At 29.2% G+C, this 19,129-nt stretch overlaps 1 protein-coding gene across 5 annotated transcripts in view; it reads right to left on the bottom strand.

The window, feature by feature from the left end:
• LOC107442263 (homeobox protein orthopedia) overlaps window positions 1-19,129 on the bottom strand; it is an 83,297-nt gene that overhangs the window by 9,787 nt on the left and 54,381 nt on the right. For all 5 annotated transcript variants that reach the window (XM_043043187.2, XM_043043188.2, XM_043043184.2 and 2 more), the window contains exon 3: window positions 120-407. In XM_043043187.2, coding sequence (XP_042899121.1) covers window positions 120-407 — 288 coding nt within the window. The remainder of the gene's footprint in view (window positions 1-119; window positions 408-19,129) is intronic.

Below are 19,129 nucleotides of genomic sequence, written 5' to 3'. Positions count from 1 at the left end.
TACTTAATTCATTAGTACATAATTAAAAAATAACTTTGTTCCATATAGATAGGTCATCTGTTCCATTTAAAAGAATTCAGACAAGTACATGAATTTTTCAGTATTTTCCTGAAACGTACCTGATTCATGCCTCCCATAGCCGCAGCTGCTGCTGCCGCACTGTGTTGTGAAAGTGACTGCGCCAAAGCAGGTTGCCTGGAAAGGGATGGACCCAGGGGAAGTCCTGGAGAACCCATCTGGGACATGGGCCACCGCGTATCAGTCGCAGGTCCGAAGGAACAGAAGCCGTCGCCCATGGATCCGAATGGGGGTAGAGAGTGGGAGGGCAAGAGAGCACCCGGACTTCGAAAAACGTTTGTGGTCTTCTTCCGTTTTTTCCATTTCGCTCTTCGATTCTGAAACCATACCTAAAAGAAGAAAAATAATTTATTCATTTAGAAAAAAGTTCATTTTTGATATATTCGACAGATGACTTATTTCAGTCACTCAAGAATAGGCGCTCATTTCCAAGACTTACCTCATGATAATGAGAATAAAGAAAGTAATTTGAAATACAAAACAAAAGGTTAAAAACAGAAAATAAAAAAAAATGAAAAAGTTGAAAAGCAAATCTAGAAAAATACAGAGACCGAGAGAGACAAAAGATGAAAACAGAACAAGAAAAACCACAGTGGCCGAGAGGGGCAAATCAGGGTAAAATACATTTCCATGCACTATGGAGAAGTAGTGAGGACCTTAACTATATTTATTTCGATTTTTTAACTTCCCTCATCCTTAACAAGGCATAGAGGGTCTATAAATAAGGACACATTGGACTTTGATAGTAGGACTCCTTCAGTTTTCGATCTCTTTTACCAAGTATAATAATTTGATGAAGGAGGTTTTCGAATACTTATTTTTTTTTCCTTTTGAGAAAAGGAAAATTATCAAATATTATTTTTTCACTGGATATTTTACAGCAGCAAATTTTCGTTGACTGATGTTAATTTGTTGATGCAGAAATTTCAATCTTAATTTTACTGCTTAAAATGTCCTTTTTTTTATATAAAAGTTTTAAAAAGTTGCTAAATTTAAGTTTGCTCTAAAACAAGGATTTCCAACTTGCATGAGGCCAGGGGCCACAATTAAAAACGCGGGCCGCAACTTTATCAAAATTTTATGTAAGGCTCTTTTATGTTTCAAAGAACATTAAATATTACTGTCAGATTTTTACCAAGTTGTACAATTGTATTGAATTGCAAATTAAAATAAGAAGTAGATTTTTAAAAATATTTAATTGCGTATTAAGAAATTCGGGCTACAATAACTTTAATGTGCACCTATGTATTAAGCAATTAATGTGCAACAGATATCTATTTGTTAAGATATAAAACTTTAAAAAGGTTGATATTAAAGCTTACATAGTAGCACACAAAATGTTCAAAGAGAAAATTGAGGTTTGTCTGCTGCAACCACCAGAGAATAGATATTTACATTTAAAATTTACAAACGTGTGCGTAAATATTTTCGTCCAAAATGAGTGGTTTCAAAAAGTTCAATGAAATCGGAGAATTTTTTCGAGAAAATTTCTGATGCAAAATCATATTCACAAAATACACAAAAAATGAAATAAAAAAGAGTGTTTTTGTATTTGAATAAATATTTTCTTGGATGCAAAACCTGAGAAATAAATTTTTTTGCACCGTTGATATGCTAAATTTCACAGAAACGAAGAAAGTAGGTTTTTATTTACGAGAAAAGTATTTTAAACCCATACAGATTTTTCACGAAAATTGTCCGCAAAAAAATGACAACTAATATATTTTAGTTCGCGGGCCGGATGCGGCCCCCGGGTCGCCAGTTGGAAACCACTGCTCTAGAAGTAGGAAGCACTTATTGATTAAATGACCTCTTGGCAAGGTTGTAATTTTAAAAATATAAATACTTTGAAAAATATCAACAGTTTGAGGTAAATTTATCCCAGATTCACTTTATAAGACAAAAACATTGCAGATATTAAAATATTAATACCTATTAAAAAAATAACAGTGCTGTTAAAACAGTACAATTATTTTTATGTTCTCGTTATTTAGTTTACATTTATCATTTGTAAGTTTTCATAAAGTTTTGTCTGCATTTAATTTTCAATTATACATTTATTCCAACATAATATCGAATCTTTTGTCTCGGTGATAAGCAATTTATTTTTCATTTTAAGATATACTGATTTTTTTAATCTTATATTCTGCGAGTTGGCGACATAAAATACAAGTACAAGAAATTCTGCTTTATAGTATAATGTTGCTCTTTCTTCCATTTCTTTGTGTTTTTTATGGAGTTTGTAAAATGACAATAAAAATTCTTTTATTCTCAACTTAATTGTTGTCATAAATAATGTTTTCAAATATAGGAAAAATTAAAAACCTTTTGTTTTACTAACAAAAAGACTCAATTACATGAAGCTACAGAATACCTAAAAGCATTAAAGTATGCTTTAGAATAATAATAAATAACTAAATATTTCGTTTATCTAGGGAAAAAAATCCTTTAAAAGTGAATGTAGTTGAATTGAAAATGGCTTTATTACTAATAATTTAACAACGTTTTCAACTTAATAGTTCAATAATACAACCGAGGTTAAAAAAATACAAAAGAAATTATTTTTTCATTATTATTATTATGTGTAATTGTGCCTTTTAGGAATTAATTGAGTCTATTTTGTGAATCTGCTTAGAATGTAAAGCATGTAAGAAAGTAAATTATTATTGTCAATTATCCTAGAAACAGTATTTTTATTTGAATTTCTAAATCTAAACAAATTCAGGAAAAGCTACATAATTATTTAAGAAAAAACAAGTTTTTTTTCGAAAGCAAAACGAAAATAATTATTACAATAAAATAATACTGAATTTGATTAAAAAATCATAGTTCTTTTATTAAATGTATTGATAACTTAAACAATTAGCATCTCGCTGACTAATGAACATGCTTATGATTAATATAGTCGTGCAGTTTAGCTTAGTATTGCGGTCGACTTAAGTTTTATATGCAATAAAGAGCAATGCATGCTAATTAATAAATAATTAGCACAACTTTTCTGACCTTTTGTAATAGATTAAAAGTTACATATCTTTAGTCCACAATTAACTTAGGAATAAAATGTATTATCATATTTAGGGAGAAAAAGAATATATTATTGTATATAAGGATTGGCAGCATATGATGATCAGAAAAATATGATGTGTTCATTAAATCGTACTTAAATCTTTCTTCTAGTGTTATTCATTTGAACGAAAAAATTTCCAGACTTTAATAATTTATGAACAAAGAAATTTGAATTTCATTAAGCAATGCAATAAAATCAAAAAAGATTCTATTGTCACATGAAATGAATCCTTTTACGAATAATAGGTTATTTTTATAAGTGATGTAAGTTTGTAAACAGTTACTCATGACTGTAAGACCAATTTCACTCAATTTTTAGCCAGCACCATTCATATTTAATCTGAAAATGGTGCGAAACGTCAACATCTAGAAAAGTCATAGTGTAGTGAAAATGAAAAGCGTTTGTAGCCTCCAATGCTGCAATACCTGGGCTCATAAAAATGTACAAAAAAATGAGATTAAGGCAGTTATTCTGATAATTTACGTATAAATGTGAAAAAATGTTGCCAAATTGGCAATTTTTATTTTTTTAATAACTTTTAAAATATTCAAGTTATTTGACCATTTTGAAGCCTAGATAATTCTTCACGGAAAGATGGTATATATTGTTTAAAATTGTAGCTTTATTTCAAGTACCAGACACTTAAACAGTGGCTTTTTTTATTTTTTTTGGCGAAAGAGCATCGGAAAACCATGTTAAAGCACGAAAGTCTTTAAGGGAAAGAAATCACTTCAGATTAGAATGAATTTTTTTTTTTTTGCAGAGCAATCAATCAATGGTTATCTAACGAATAAAAAAATTCAATTTTAAATAAAATTGATGACAAGGTATCTTCAAATAAAGTTTTAAAAAATTTATGATCTGGAAGGTGAAGCATTGAAGTAAGTTAGATTATCTTTTCCTTACGACTTGGCACATCAACTCCATACAACTACTAAGATGATTCATAATCAAAAGATCATGAAAGAAATTGATTCCGCAAATGAAGTACTACTAAAAAACAAAAGTAGTTTAGGGAAAAAAATCACTTTAGTTGATAAGGATGCAGTCAATGATTATCTGCTAATATAATCCAGGTACAATGTTTAGGAAACATATTTATGTAAGGTGACAATCTACTTTGAATAGTATCAATTGCTTGAATAGTATCAATATATATTTTTTTGTCATTTTGCAAAGTTAAATTCTAGAACGAATAGTTCTTGATTGAAAACACAGTGGTCATTAGGAAGTTTATGCAAACATGTCCGATGAGCAGATTACTAAATTCAGAGATCTGTTATTATAATTGGGTTGTAATTCAATTATAAAGTTACAAAAAATAGAATTTACGAAACTCTTTCAAATTTCAGTTAAATGTACCGGCACTTTCTGGGTGCCGGTACTTTTATTGTGAAATCCGTTTTATTGTAAAGTTTTACAGTACAAAAAATCTGTTAATTTCACAAAAAAANAAAAAAAAAAAAAAAAAAAAAAAAAAAAAAAAAAAAAAAAAAAAAAACATCGCGTCATCTGAAAAATATCATAAATTTCATAATAATATTTAAAATAAAAATGCTACATCACTTTAATTCAATAGATATTACTTTAAAAGGGACAGTATAAAATTTTACTCAATCTATTTATGTACTTAGTAATTTATGCGCTCAGGTACTTTTTATCGTAATTTCATCCTGAATTTTTTCTCCGTGTAACATACTAAAAAAAATATTTTGATCCTTAAATAATTACATATTTTTAGTCATTATAAGCGAAAAAAAAATTAATTATCGATCGGACGGTTTCTTGTAAATCTTGTAATTGCGCAATTACATAAATGCATAAATAATTTTTACATATTGTGTAAAATAATTATTAGTTGGTTTTCTTTTTTTTGTTGTTATTGCATATTGTGGTCTCATGGAATAAGGAATGATTAGTTTCCAATAGTTTTTACGTATTGTTTGTGCAGTTTTTTTTTTAAAAAAAGAGCTGATAAGTAATTAATTGCAGTTATCGTAATAAAGATTTGCATGCATTTTACGATACATAGCGATTGTAAAGGCTTAAATTATAAATAATTTTTGGCAAAAATTTTTTTTTTTTGGTATTCGAATAGTAGGGAAAAAAAGAAGATTATTTTAGCTTAATTTCAAGCCTTTTTATTACGAATTTTGAAGGAATAGAGAAAATAATAATTAAATTATTTTCAGGCTAGCTGTACATTCAATGAAAAAAATGGATCAATTAATATCGAAAATAATTATATTACTATAATTTTTCTAACATTAAATAAAGTAAAGAACATTCTTAAAAAAAATTATATCGGAATCAAAAGTACCTTTGGTTAACGTATTTTTAATGAATTCTAACAATAAATAAGTAAAAAAATATTTCATATTATATTTTAATTAAAGAAAAAAACATCAAAATATCAAGAAATGAAATCAGGATGTTAAATATTAATAATAATGTCCTTTTATAGCTGCAATAATTTTCAAAACGTTAGAAAAAATTTAAATATTCCGAAATAAAAAACTATATCTCACGAATCAAAAATAATTTTATATTAAATAGGTATGATTTCTTGTTATTATTCCTTAATTTGTTTTGTCAAGAGACTGCGAGGAAATCGACAAAAGTATATTATTACAAAAATCACGGAATATTCCAACTTTTTATCTTTGAGAGTAATTCTTCAGAGACAAACTCACTACATAAATATCAAACAGAAAAAAAAAATTGATTTTCTGGAAAAATGGATAAGCAAAATTTCTTACATTCTTATTTAAAAAAACATACATTTGGTATAAAATAAATCTAAACGTATAAATGCCAAAATATTTCAAACGAAAAAAAAAATGCTCATTGTCTCCAGGGTCCAAAACGACATCTAAATTTCTTTACGTTTCTCTCAAATAAAGCGAATTTAGATACATTTTCCTTTTTTTTTCCTTCTTTTTCTTTTTGCATTAACGAGAAATTTTATATTCTGAAATCGAAATATGCTCTTAGAAAAGGAGACGCATGAATAATAAAGCAACTCACCTGATTCTATGAAGAATCAGCATAAATTTTTTTCCCTTACCCCTCCCATATTCCTTCTCTGGTAATGCTTCAATCGTGGAGCATATATACAGGGAGAAATGAATATAAAAAGGTAATAAAAAGAACTAGCAAAATGTCGAACGAATGAGGGGTAAAGGGAGAGGGTGGAAGAAAAAAAAAGAGATTATTAACGGGCAGATTATGGTCATTTGGTTGTTGTTATTCATCCTCTGATCGTTTCGCTTTTATGCTTCTCCGAGCAAAAGCGTGAGTGTATGTAAACTTGCATACACTCAGGAAGCAAAAAGATTTCGGGAGGCGCAGGATTTGTATAACGGAGGGGGTGTTTGAGGGGGTTTAGTATAAGATTGGAGGGGGAGGGAGGATGGAGAAAATCCTCAGGAGAGACAGCCACAGTTTATAAATTACCCACGATGTCGGTTGACAGTGGCTGGCGATTTTCTCGTCTGCCAAGTATGCCCCTGAGGATCGTTAGCATCCAACAATCTGGCGATGCGCGCGCAGACGACACCGAAGTCGCATTTGATATTAATGTGGTTTTGCTGTCCCCATTAAAAAGTAATCCGTCCCCGGCGCGACAGTATTCCCCTTCTTTCTATTCCATTCCCCACCCCCACACAGATTGGGGGGGGGGGAAGATGTTAGTTTTCTCTCCTTCATACTAGATAATGCATTCCGCAGTCTCTAAGGATAGAAGGACGCACGAATATTCGAAAGGGGAGGAGGAAGCTATGGAACGAATGCTTAGCACGCTGCCATCTTTTAACATTTCAGTGAGTTTTCTGTAAAAGGGGTTGTAGCAGACGAGAAGAGGGGGTTAAAGCAAAAGCAAGAAGAGTAATATTTCTTGCCATCGTGGAGTGCTCTTCGGTAATTAAGCGCCGCTTCAAAAAGTCCCGTCAACTGCCAAACGTTGCATAAACGCCTCTCCCTCCTCCTTTTCCCGAAACTTGCGAAAAAGAAAAGTTGAGTAAAAATTCCATCATCTTCCTCTTGATCACTTATACTACAGAAGGCTGTGTAAAAATTCGATTATCAATCATGGCGAGCTTCCTATAAAATTTCTCCGTATAAAACCATGGTTTATGAGGAAAAGAAAGTGAGATAAGCTGTCAAATCCCTAATTGGATATGACAACCACCATTTCGGGGTAAAACACTTTTAATTTTACCCTCTTTCGTTCCAAACTTAAAAGCCTCTTTTCGCCCTCTTGATTACATCTTATTTACCTTTTCAAATAAATCACACTTTCCGATAGAGTTTTCATTGCCTTATAATCACTTTTCGGACTTAAGCGATCTTGACCCGATTATTGATTATTCAGGATAAAGCGCCACTAATGTGCAACGTCTCATTCCATTAGGCTGAGCAATAAAGAACGTCATGTATTTTTATTTATTCCAAGCATTTTTGGAAACGGTGATTAAAAAACAGAAGATGACGATCTCTGAGAATTGGAGCTATCATCTTTTATATGACGTAGGATTGAAGTGAATTAGCGTTGGGAGTTGTAATCGTAATCTTAGATTGAGTTACATAGAAGAAAAAAAATTGTCGTTTGTATTTCTCCTCTTTGGATCATTTCAAAAATTGAAAAGTACGAATTGAGACGTTTAAATGACGTTAAGATTCTTTTAATGAATTTTCGAGAAGATTAAGAAGTTTTTGTGATTGAATGTTTTGTAAGAAATCGTTGGATTTTCATTTCATTTAATTGAGAAAAAATTACTATTTAAAAGTACTTAAAATCCATCGGCAATTTTTAAACACTTATAGATTATACTTTCTAGAAGCGACGTAAAGAAATCAATGTCAGAATTTTGGTTACGAAATACGAGTCCCGAACTCTGGTGCGAACATTTGACTCGTACTATTATATAGATAAATGGAGAACTTTTGAATATTTTTTCCGTTTTGTTTGGATCATTTTTAAGAAGTTATTGAAAGTTGCAAATTGAAGCGATTAAGTGACGTTAAGATTCTTTTAATGAATTCTTCGGAAGATTAAAAAGTTTTTGCTTAAAAAATGTGATGGAAAGTTGAATGTAATGACAATATTATATCAATTTATAGGAAAATAGGAAGAACTCCAGCTTTTATGTTTCTCCTCTTTTTGTTTGGATCATTTTAAAAAATTAAACATTGACTTTGAAAGTCTGTAACCAAAAAATAACGATTTTTCAGTGCATTAATTGCAAAAATACAGTAGTAAAATTGTTAAGAGTTCATAGAAGACTCTCTTGAATTTCTTTTCTTGTTTTAGAGCTGATGAGGTAAAACTTGATATTATTCAATTGAGAACTTAAAATTTTTACAAGCTTTTTTTTATGGAAGAAACTATAAATGAATTACCAAAAAAAAAAAAGAAAAAAATTCTACCATGCAATTACTATGATCACTATTTGGGCAATAGAAATTTGTATGAGTGAACCTAACAAAAATGATGTATAATGAATGTACAAATTGTAATTTAATTTTCCTGAGACCTTTCAAATTGAACAAAATATTTTTTTCTATCATAGATACAGGAAAGTAACATAACGGAAAAAGTTAGAAATATATCATTTCCAAACGCTTTTAAGTACTTAATTAAAAACATATATTTTAGACTAATATATATTTTAGAACATGAATCTAAAGAGAGTTTTGAAGTAACATTAAAAGAATATAATTCATGAGCGTAATAATTTACGGTTAAGAAATAATTATGATAATTTTTTAGTGATTATTCCTTACATTGTAGAATTTAAAGTGAGCTTGTTTGGTCAAATGTTGTTGAGTAAGAGTAAAAAATATTAAGCGATATTGCGCTTTAAATTAAATTAATTCAAGCAGTATTACTAATTAAATCTGACAAAAAGAAAGAAAAAGAAAGAAAAGAAGTGATGATTACCATAGAAATCGTATTTACCAGAAGAATAAATTGTGCTGATTTAGTTTCAATCTGAGGATTTCTGAAGGAAACTGCTCTTAATCTTTAGCTTATATTAACACGTTTTCATATCATCAGGAGTATAAAAAATAGATAGAAAAAAAAAGAAAAAAAAATGTAATCTGTTTTTAATTTTAGAATAATTTGAGAGCTTGCCAATTAGGTTCATGTTAGGGTTTGCTTTAAACCTTTTTTGCTGTGAATACCACAGTTTGAATTCCTTAAACTCAGTGCAATCATAAATGCTAGTTATTAAATAGTTAGTTAATAAATGTCCAGAAATAATAATAGAGATAAAAATACTGAAAAATACTCGAAGAAAAGAACTTTGGTAAAATTACCGAATTGTATTAAAATGACATTTCTGGTAAAGAAAACTATAATTTTGGTTCATAAAATCAAAATTTACTATATTTAAATTATTCCTATGTTTTTGGTTTTCAAAATAGTTCCTATCATCAAACTATTATTATTCCTATTATCTAGCAGTTTAGACCATACTTTTTATCTCAGTGTAATTATTCAACTTGCAATTGTCCATGAAATTGATGAAATTGAATAAAATTAAAAGTCTATGAGAAATTTCTACTAATATTCCATAGTATTGTCGAAAAATATCATATGAATGTATGTATTATAGTTTCTAAATCATTTTCATTTGTAATTTGCGTTCTTTAAATAATATTTTTTAATGTAAGAAAAAACCTCGACTAAAAAAATTAATAAATAAACAATGAAATATAAACAATAAAAAAATTAATTAAACTGTCATATTTTCCAATCGAATTTTTTGCACGAAAAATATCGTCGGACAGAATTTGATACTGGGAAAATAATATGGAGCAGAATTTAATGAGGATGAATATCTTATAAACAAATTTTGTGTAATAAAAATATCGTGGGGTAGAATCTAATAAAGACGAAATATTGGGGAGCAGAATTTTATGATGTAGGTAAAATATAACGAACCTCACGTGGACAAAATACCCGTAGCCTTTTGTATTCTGTACAATGAACGTCAGTCCTGGAATAAAATCACAGGTAGCCAGAATCAACCCGAGGGTAATTGGAAGATTACTCATGTATTTTCAAAAGCAGCCAGTAACTGATTATTTTAAAAAAAAATTTTTAAACTCAGTTTCAAATTATAAATATTGATTTATACCATGAAAACAAACAAGCAAAAATTAAAAAAAAAAGGATAACTTAAATTCCAAGCGAAATTGATTCTACAGAATTCAAACAAATTAGAAGATTTATTTAAGTTGAAAAATGACATTCCAAGTAGCGTATCAGAAGAGCTCAACTTTGGAAGGAATGAAAACAAACTCATCATCGTCTTGAGAAAGGCGAAAGGGATGGGAAATGTCCCCTTTTTTTTCTTGTCACAATCTCCTTGAGGAAAACGACCTCGAGGCAAAAGCCCATCAGGAAAATCGGTGGTGCCTCTTCATGTTCCAGGTGCAATAACAAGAAAGGAAGGTACAATCGATCCAAGGATTTCATAAAAGAGAATGAGAGAACAATGGAAAAGAAGGTGGCGAAAATGGCGCTTCCACCAACAAACACCTATGCACTTTCTTAAAGAGATCGATTCCACTATGGGATAAGGTATGGGGTAAGTCAGGGCTGAAGCTGTGTAAAAGAGATGAAACGCCACTGAAAAAGAGATTTCGATCGATTTGTGAAAAAGCAAGTCAAGGGAATACTTGAAGGAAGGCGTGGACATTGGGAGGGAGAATTTGAGAAGGTGGTGAAAGTTTCCATCAGAATGCTTTCCTTCGTGTTTTAGTGGTATAGCCGTCGATGGAAACATACGATTTCGGATTGGCACTGACCTACTATTTATTTCGAGGTGACTAAATCGAGCAAAAGGATGCTACTTTTCTACTTTACTTTTCTTTTTCGCTTTCGGTCCAAGACTTCTAAATTTTATGTTACGGTTGTATAGACTACTGTGCCATTTGTTTATTAAAAACGTGTTTTTGTAAAGGGAATTATTCTTTTGTTTCAGTTATTAGCTTTTATAAAGTTTGCTAAGAACTTTTGATTTGGAAGATAATTTCATGAAGAAGTGTGCAAAAATCCTCGCAGTTAATACAGTAGTGTGGAAAGAATTTAAACTTAATTCAGAATGTTTACTTAATTGAGAATTAAAGTCAAACGAATTTGTTGAAATATATCTAGTTTACAAAGAGCTGAGTCAACCAGAGCAGTCTAGTATGCAAGGAACAGGTCTACTCTTCGAAGCATTTGGTAGTAGAATTTTGGGTTTTATGATATGGCTGTATAAGCGAAAGAGCCATTTTGTTTATTAAAAAATAATGTTTAAAAAACGTCTTTTTTCTATTTAATTTTGTGGAGGAAATTAAGTTTTTACAGTTACTAGTTTTGATAAAAACTGTTAACACTATATAATTTTGAAGATAACTATATAAAGTATATAATATCTTTCGTAGTTAGTAGAGTAGGAAAAAGAATTAAACTTAAATCAGTAAGTCAAAAAATATTATTGACATACTTCGAGTTCACAAAGAGCTGAGTCAATCAGAGCAGTCTAGTACACATAGTACATGTTTTTCTTCGTTTACTGGACTTATTAGAAACTGCTAAGAATATATAATTTCGAAGATGATTTTATAAGGGAATGTAGTATTTTTCGTAAGTAGTATAGTAGTTCAGAAAGAATTTGAACTTAATTTAGCAAGTTAAACAAATTTATTGAAGTATTTCTAGTACACAAAGAGCAAATTCATTTCCTCGTTTTTCTAAGCATTTGATACTAACCTTTTGAGTTTTATGTTATGGTTGTAGTTGTATAAACAAAAGAGCCATTTGTTTTATAAAAACTTGTTTTTTAAATTTATTTTTGTATAGGAAACTATTGTTTTTTTTATTTACTAGTTTTGATAGAAACTGTAAACAATATTTAATTTTGAAGATAACTGATATAAATAAATGTAATGTTTTTCATAGTTAATCTATTAACATAGCCAGAATTAAAATTAATCCAGCCAGTTAAACAGATTTAAAGAAGAACTTTTAGTCTACAAATCATAGATTACAGAGGAGTAGGCACAATGTTTGAAGAGTGATGCCATACTTTCAAGAAGATCGCCATATTGCGTTGTCCATGGCCAAGGTCAAACTCCTTCCCGTCATCATAATTGAAAGCGATATTTTTAATCTTAATTAAACAATTGAACAGTTCTAAACTTCATGCGCAAATACCATTTAAATTTTTTCTCCTTTCCCCAACATCAGTTTGATAATGATTTAGTTGCTAAACAACTGCATTTAATCAGAGCAATTATTCAAATAAATATGAAATGTTGAGTATTATTGCAAAAAATTTTACTTTAGAACAATTAGTTCGACAATTTTTAACTAAAACTATTCTTTTTAAATGGCAGTTTGTATTTTAATATCTATTTAGTTCGATTAACATTGGTACGACTACGACGAGCCTTAATACGCTTGTTTAGCATCACTTTCATAATTGTTCAAGAGTTCTTTTATATTTGCATTTTTTTAACCTTTTTTAAACCAAGACTCCCAATCTTAATGTATTTAACAAAGACAACAATATTTACAATATACTTTTTCAATATTTCAATACAACTTTGTGACGAGTGAAGTGTGAAAGAAGAGTGAAGTTTGATTAGGCATAAAACTCTAATCATTGTAAAGAAATTTTTTTTCCAAGTTGCAATTAATAAACTTTTATGTTCTTATTAAATACAAATTTATTACCATTTTTAAAGATTGAAGTATCAAGATAAAAAAAAAATTAGACATGGAAATGTATTCATGGTAAGGAGAAAAAAAATTATAATTTTAAAACATAAGCTTTTATTTTCATATCCGTTCTTTTCTTTTTTTAAAAAGGCAAAGTAAATATATTTTTAAATTTTACACAAATAAAAGGAAGAAAACCAAAAGCAAAATTTTTTATTAATCGTTTGACTGTAATGTCAAATATTTTAACAAGCATTAATTATTTGCATGTTTAAATATTTGACAGTTGCATTATTAAATGGTTAAATTTGTGTTATTATTATTTAATTAAATGTTTAAGGGTTAAAGTGTTTTCTGGTAAACGCTATTTAATCTTAAATACAATTTTTGGTTTAATGAGAAAGACATTTAAATCTTCCGCAGATGATTAAAATTAGGGCTAATTAAATATAATACCCTTAATTTATTTTAACAATATTTTCCAATTAGTTTGTCATGGTTGTTCTCTTACGTATCTTTAATTACCGGCAATTAAAAACAATGGAAATATTTTGCACAAAGATTAGGGAAAATTATTAGTGAATAGCAAATGAAATCGAAACAGGAGACAGTACTTTTTTTATATATCGCTGCAACATTTATCGGGTTTTTCGTTTTGGAGAAATTAATACAACATTAAGATGTAATGGGGAACATTAACTCTAATGTTTTGATCATTTATAATGTAGTTAGTTTGGGTGAAAGAAAATAGCAAGCATGCTTTAATTTTTCTTTGCACACGTTTATTTGAAAGAATTATAAATACTTAAAAGCAGAAAAATAAGACTTATTAAAACAGGAAAATAATAATTTAGATAGTATTTATTAAGCTATAAATATCAGTCAAAAAGAAAATGAAACCTCAAGGGAAGAGATATGCGAAGATTGACTTAATAAAACTTTTCTTTTATGGTTTGCATCTTAGCTCTGTTTTTATAACGCATGGCATTTTTTTAAAATCTTATTTGCTTCAGATAAATTAATTTTTGCATCAAATTTTGCTAAATTTTTTTAAAGCATTACATTTGAAATCGGTACATACTAAATCTTGATTTTTTCAACTCTTTTCAATTAACTGATTTCCAATTATTTATTTATTTATAATTACACGCTTTTTACATATTTTTAAAAATACCGANTATCGCTGCAACATTTATCGGGTTTTTCGTTTTGGAGAAATTAATACAACATTAAGATGTAATGGGGAACATTAACTCTAATGTTTTGATCATTTATAATGTAGTTAGTTTGGGTGAAAGAAAATAGCAAGCATGCTTTAATTTTTTTTTTGTGCTCACGTTTATTTGAAAGAATTATAAATACTTAAAAGTAGAAAAATAAGACTTATTAAAACAGGAAAATAATAATTTAGATAGTATTTATTAAGCTATAAATATCAGTCAAAAAGAAAATAAAACCTCAAGGGAAGATATATGCGAAGATTGACTTAATAAAACTGTTTTTTTTTCTTATGGTTTGCATCATAGCTCTGTTTTTTATAACGTATGGCATGTTTTAAAAATCTTAATTGTTTCAGATAAATTTATTTTTGCATCAAATTTTGCTAAAATATTTTTAAATCATTGCATTTGAAATCGGTACATACAATTAACTGATTTCCAATTATTTATTTATTTATAATTACACGCTTTTTACATATTTTTAAAAATACCGTAACCTTTAAATTAAGTAATCTTGGGAAAGCAGAAAGCTGAATAAAAGAAGGAACATAGCTTTATATGCTCCATTATTAACCACTGACCTGCGGTTGATCGTTGACCAAGGGGTATTCAATAAAGTATAGCCTTAAAAACTGAACCAACTTAACAGATAATAAAACTGATAAGAATTTCAAAAAAATTTTAAGAAACCCTTTTATATAATGTGATTGTGGTTTGAGGAATAAAAACTCTTTATTCTCTAATTTTAGTTCGGTGTCAAGTACAGAGTTTGCTCTTACAGATTTAATCATACAAGCCATATAAAAATGCTTAGATTTGAACCTTCATAAAATTTAAAGTCAGATAGAATGAGTGAGTAATTAAGGTGCACTGTAAGAATTTCCGGTAAAAAGTACTGGCTCTCAGGGTGCCGGTAATTTTTACCGTAAAATCCATCTATGCTGGATTATGTTACGGAACAAAATATTTGATATACCGTAACTCTTGCACTAATAATTACCGTAAAATCACTGAATCAGCCTCATTAAATAAATATTATAGTAAAAATTACGGTATGATTTTTAGCATAAAAATAGATTTTACGGATGATGCACCCAAAGTGCAGTGCAGATACTTCATACTAAAATTTGATCTGGAATTTTCACTGTGCAGATTTTCTGAAGCAGTTTAAAAATTTAATTTTAACAAATTAGTCCTTATAGTTTAATTTATAAGCTTTTAAATATTCCGGTTTAGTCAACTTATTAATTTTTAATGACAGAACAATTATTATTGGATCTAAGAAAATGAATTAAAAAATATAGGGTGTAGGTATTAGAAATAAAATATATGAAATTACTATAGATAATGAAATCCATAGAACATGTAAAAATACTATAGGAGAAATATTCAAAAAACAAATTTTTTTAATTATTTTTTTAATATTCATACGGTGAGCTGTCCTACTTAAGTTTAAAGAAAAAAACAGATTTAACTGGTTGAAATTACTATTCTCTGTTTAGTCTCAAAAAATTTCGTTGAGAGGAGTTCAAAGCATTAATTATTTAATATTTGTTTACTTTTCTCCCTCTTCGTTTCAACTATTTCCTTTTCCTTTTTAGAGCTTTACTATTATTTTACAGAATACACATCTGAAGTACTTAAAAACTTGCTTTCAAGAATTCACAGTAAAGAAATTATTTTTGCAGTTTTGCTTAGAAATTGAACTGAGAAATTCAAATTACTTTAAAATATGTATTCTGGTAAAGTCAAGTGTTTCTGTACTGTTAAAAAATAAAGACATGAAAACTACCAATAGAAACAAAACCACGAGCTTTGGGATTTTCGTTGATTTTAGCTCAACTCCTCAATGAATAGAAAAATATACAGAAATTGCCGCCGCATTTGCGAATTTAAGCGAGACTAAAGTTTAAAGTTTGCAGAAGAAAGCAATTGAAGTGTGTTGCATAAACGTCCGGATCAAATTCTGGAAAAAAGTACCGGCACTCAAGGTGTCGGTACTTTTCTGTGCAAAATCCATTTTTACCAGAATATGCTACGAACTAAAAATCCAATAAACCGTAATTCTTACTGAAATAATTAGCTTAAAATAACTGAATCAGTCTAATTAAATAAATATTACTGCAAAAATTACGTTGTAATATTTTGCGAAAAAAAGAAAGAAGTTTGCGTATGATGCATCCAAAGTGCCGGTACTTTATACCGTAATTTTATCTGGAAATTACAGTGTAGAACATATGGAGCAGTTTAAAAAATTATTTTAACAAATTAGTTCTCTTGCAGACGCAAATGCAGTTGCAAGACACAGACTTCTGCCTCATTCCTTCAGGAAACCCCTCATTACTGACTTTGATTGTTCCCGAATCCTAGCATCAACAATTACTAGACTAAGAACAAACCACTTTAAAGGGATGAAATTCGTTCCGACAAAATAAGAACTTATATTCCCTTGCAAGAACTGAACCGATATCCAACTTACCCCAGATCACATTCTCGAGTGCCCAGCCCTTACCCCATATGTTTTACAACTGGGTATGGTGCCACTGGCTTCAGAACTTCGGAAGATCCTCTACAGTAATGATGTTTTGGAGCTTGCGGATGCAGTTCTGAAGGCACAAGAGGCTATTTAATTGTCCATGGACACGATTAAAAAACAAACAAGAAAAAACAATTTAGTTCGCATAGTTCAATTTGTAAATCCATTTCAGTTAATTTTTTTAATTTTTAATGCTATACAAACTATTATTGGATCCCAGAACGTAAGAAACGGAAAAAGTGAACGTCCAAGCTTGAATGTGAACGTAAAAAGGAACAAATCCTTGAGCTTTGGGGGGAGTTATGTTGATTTTTGTTAAATTTCTCCTTGAATTGAAAAAGAGACAAAAGTTGCCACCTCATTGAGAATTGAAGCGTGACTGGATTATAGAACAAGCTAACATAAATATTAACACAAGCTACTTCTTTTATATGCATTTTTTTCCTTCTCTTTTATGCAGTAAAAATAGGATGATTCGAAGGGTAGTCCCCCTTCTGATGGGGTGAGGGGGTTATCAAAATTCTAATACGGGTCGGAAAAGGGATAGAGGGGGGAATGTAAGTGTTGGTGCAGGGATTGTGACACCTCATTAGGCGGTCTGAAGGCGCTGACAAATGGACATGATTAGTCGCGATGCGGACCGTGGTTTACCTCTGCCTCTATTTTGACTTGTGATTCCTTAATGCGTACTGCAAGCAACTCACGGAAAAGAGGGACCATCTCCATTCTAATGTTTACAACTTAATATACTTCATTAAGCGGATAATAATACTAATTGATCGCTTAAAATCAGGTCAATATGAACAATAATCAATTAACGTAAATTGATGTGATCGTTCACTGATGAATAAAATGCGTGATGTAATTTATAATCGAGAAATGTAGTTGTAAAAAATAAGGGTAGTTTTCAACTTTATTTGGGACAAAAGAAAAAAAAAATTATTGAAAAGTATGGATTGTCTGTTTCTTTTCCTACCTCCTATAATTGGTAGTAAAAACGGACAAATTGTATGAGTAATTGCTTTTTTTTTCGCTTTTCTAAAAATTAATGAACACAAAGTTTGAAATAATTGGTTAAACATATTGTGTAAAAATAAAAATTAAAATCAGGTCAATGTAAATAATGATAAATTAACGTAAGTTGATGTGATCGTTTGCTGATGAAGACAATGCGTGATGTAATTTATAATCGAGAAATGTAGTTGTAAAAAATAAGGGTAGTTTTCAACTTTATTTGGAACAAAAAAAAAAAGAAAAGTTATTGAAAAGTATGGATTGTCTATTTACTTTCCTACCCTCTGTAATTGGTAGTAAAGACGGACAATTTTTTTGAGTAATTGCTTTTTTTTTTCGCTTTTCTAAAAATTAACGAGCACAAAGTTTGAAATAATTCTTTAAGCATTTTGTATAAAAATAAAAATTTAAATCAGGTCAATGTGAATAATAATAAATTAACCTAAATTGATGCGATCGTTCACTGATGAAGAAAATGAGCGATGTCATTTATAATCGAGAAATGTAGTTGTAAAAAATAAGGGTAGTTTTCAACTTTATTTGGAACAAAAGAAAAAAGAAAAGTTTTTGAAAAGTATGGATTGTCCATTTACTTTCCTACCCTCTGTAATTGGTAGTAAAGGCGGACAATTTTTTTGAGTAATTGCTTTTTTTTTTTTTCGCTTTTCTAAAAATTAACGAACACAAAGTTTGAAATAATTCCTTAAGCATTTTGTATAAAAATAAAAATTAAAATCAGGTCAATGTGAATAATAATAAATTAACCTAAATTGATGCGATCGTTCCCTGATGAAGAAAATGAGCGATGTAATTTATAATCGAGAAATGTAGTTGCAAAAAATAAGGGTAGTTTTCAACTTTATTTGGGACAAAAAAAAAAAAAGAAAAGTTATTGAAAAGTATGGATTGTCTGTTTATTTTCTTACCCCCTATATTTGGTAGTAAAAACGGACAAACTTTTTGAGTAAATGCTTTTTTTTTCGCTTTTCTAAAAATGAATGAACACAGAGTTTGAAATAATTGGTTAAAAATTTTGTGTAAGAATTAAAATTAAAATCAGATTAATGCAAATTAAAGAAAAATTAACGTAAATTGATGTGATCGTTCACTGATGAAGAAAATGCATGAATGTAATTTCTAATTGAGAAATGCAGTTGTAAAAAATGTTTAGGGTAGTTTTTAACTCTACTTGGGACAAAAGAAAAACGAGGTTATTGAAAAGCGATTATTTTGAAAAAGGGGTGTTTATTATTTATTTGAAAATTATCCATGGATTTATTTTCAGCGTTCATTTTTAAAACAAATCATTTTAAACTTTTGGAAATTTTTTAATTTTTTGAACAATGTTTCATGTGAAATATAAATATTTATTGTTTTAAAGCATTTCTAGGTGGACTTAATCCTAGTATTCTTCTAGAAAATGATTCCTTTCCTTCCTCTCTCAAAAAAATGTTTTCATTTTTCCCCACGCATGATTTTCTAATAATATTAGGAAA

Source organism: Parasteatoda tepidariorum, chromosome 7 (assembly GCF_043381705.1).
Source record: "Parasteatoda tepidariorum isolate YZ-2023 chromosome 7, CAS_Ptep_4.0, whole genome shotgun sequence".
Taxonomy (NCBI): domain Eukaryota; kingdom Metazoa; phylum Arthropoda; class Arachnida; order Araneae; family Theridiidae; genus Parasteatoda; species Parasteatoda tepidariorum.
Note: the sequence above shows the minus strand (reverse complement) of the source record. Positions and strands in the feature narration are given on the sequence as shown.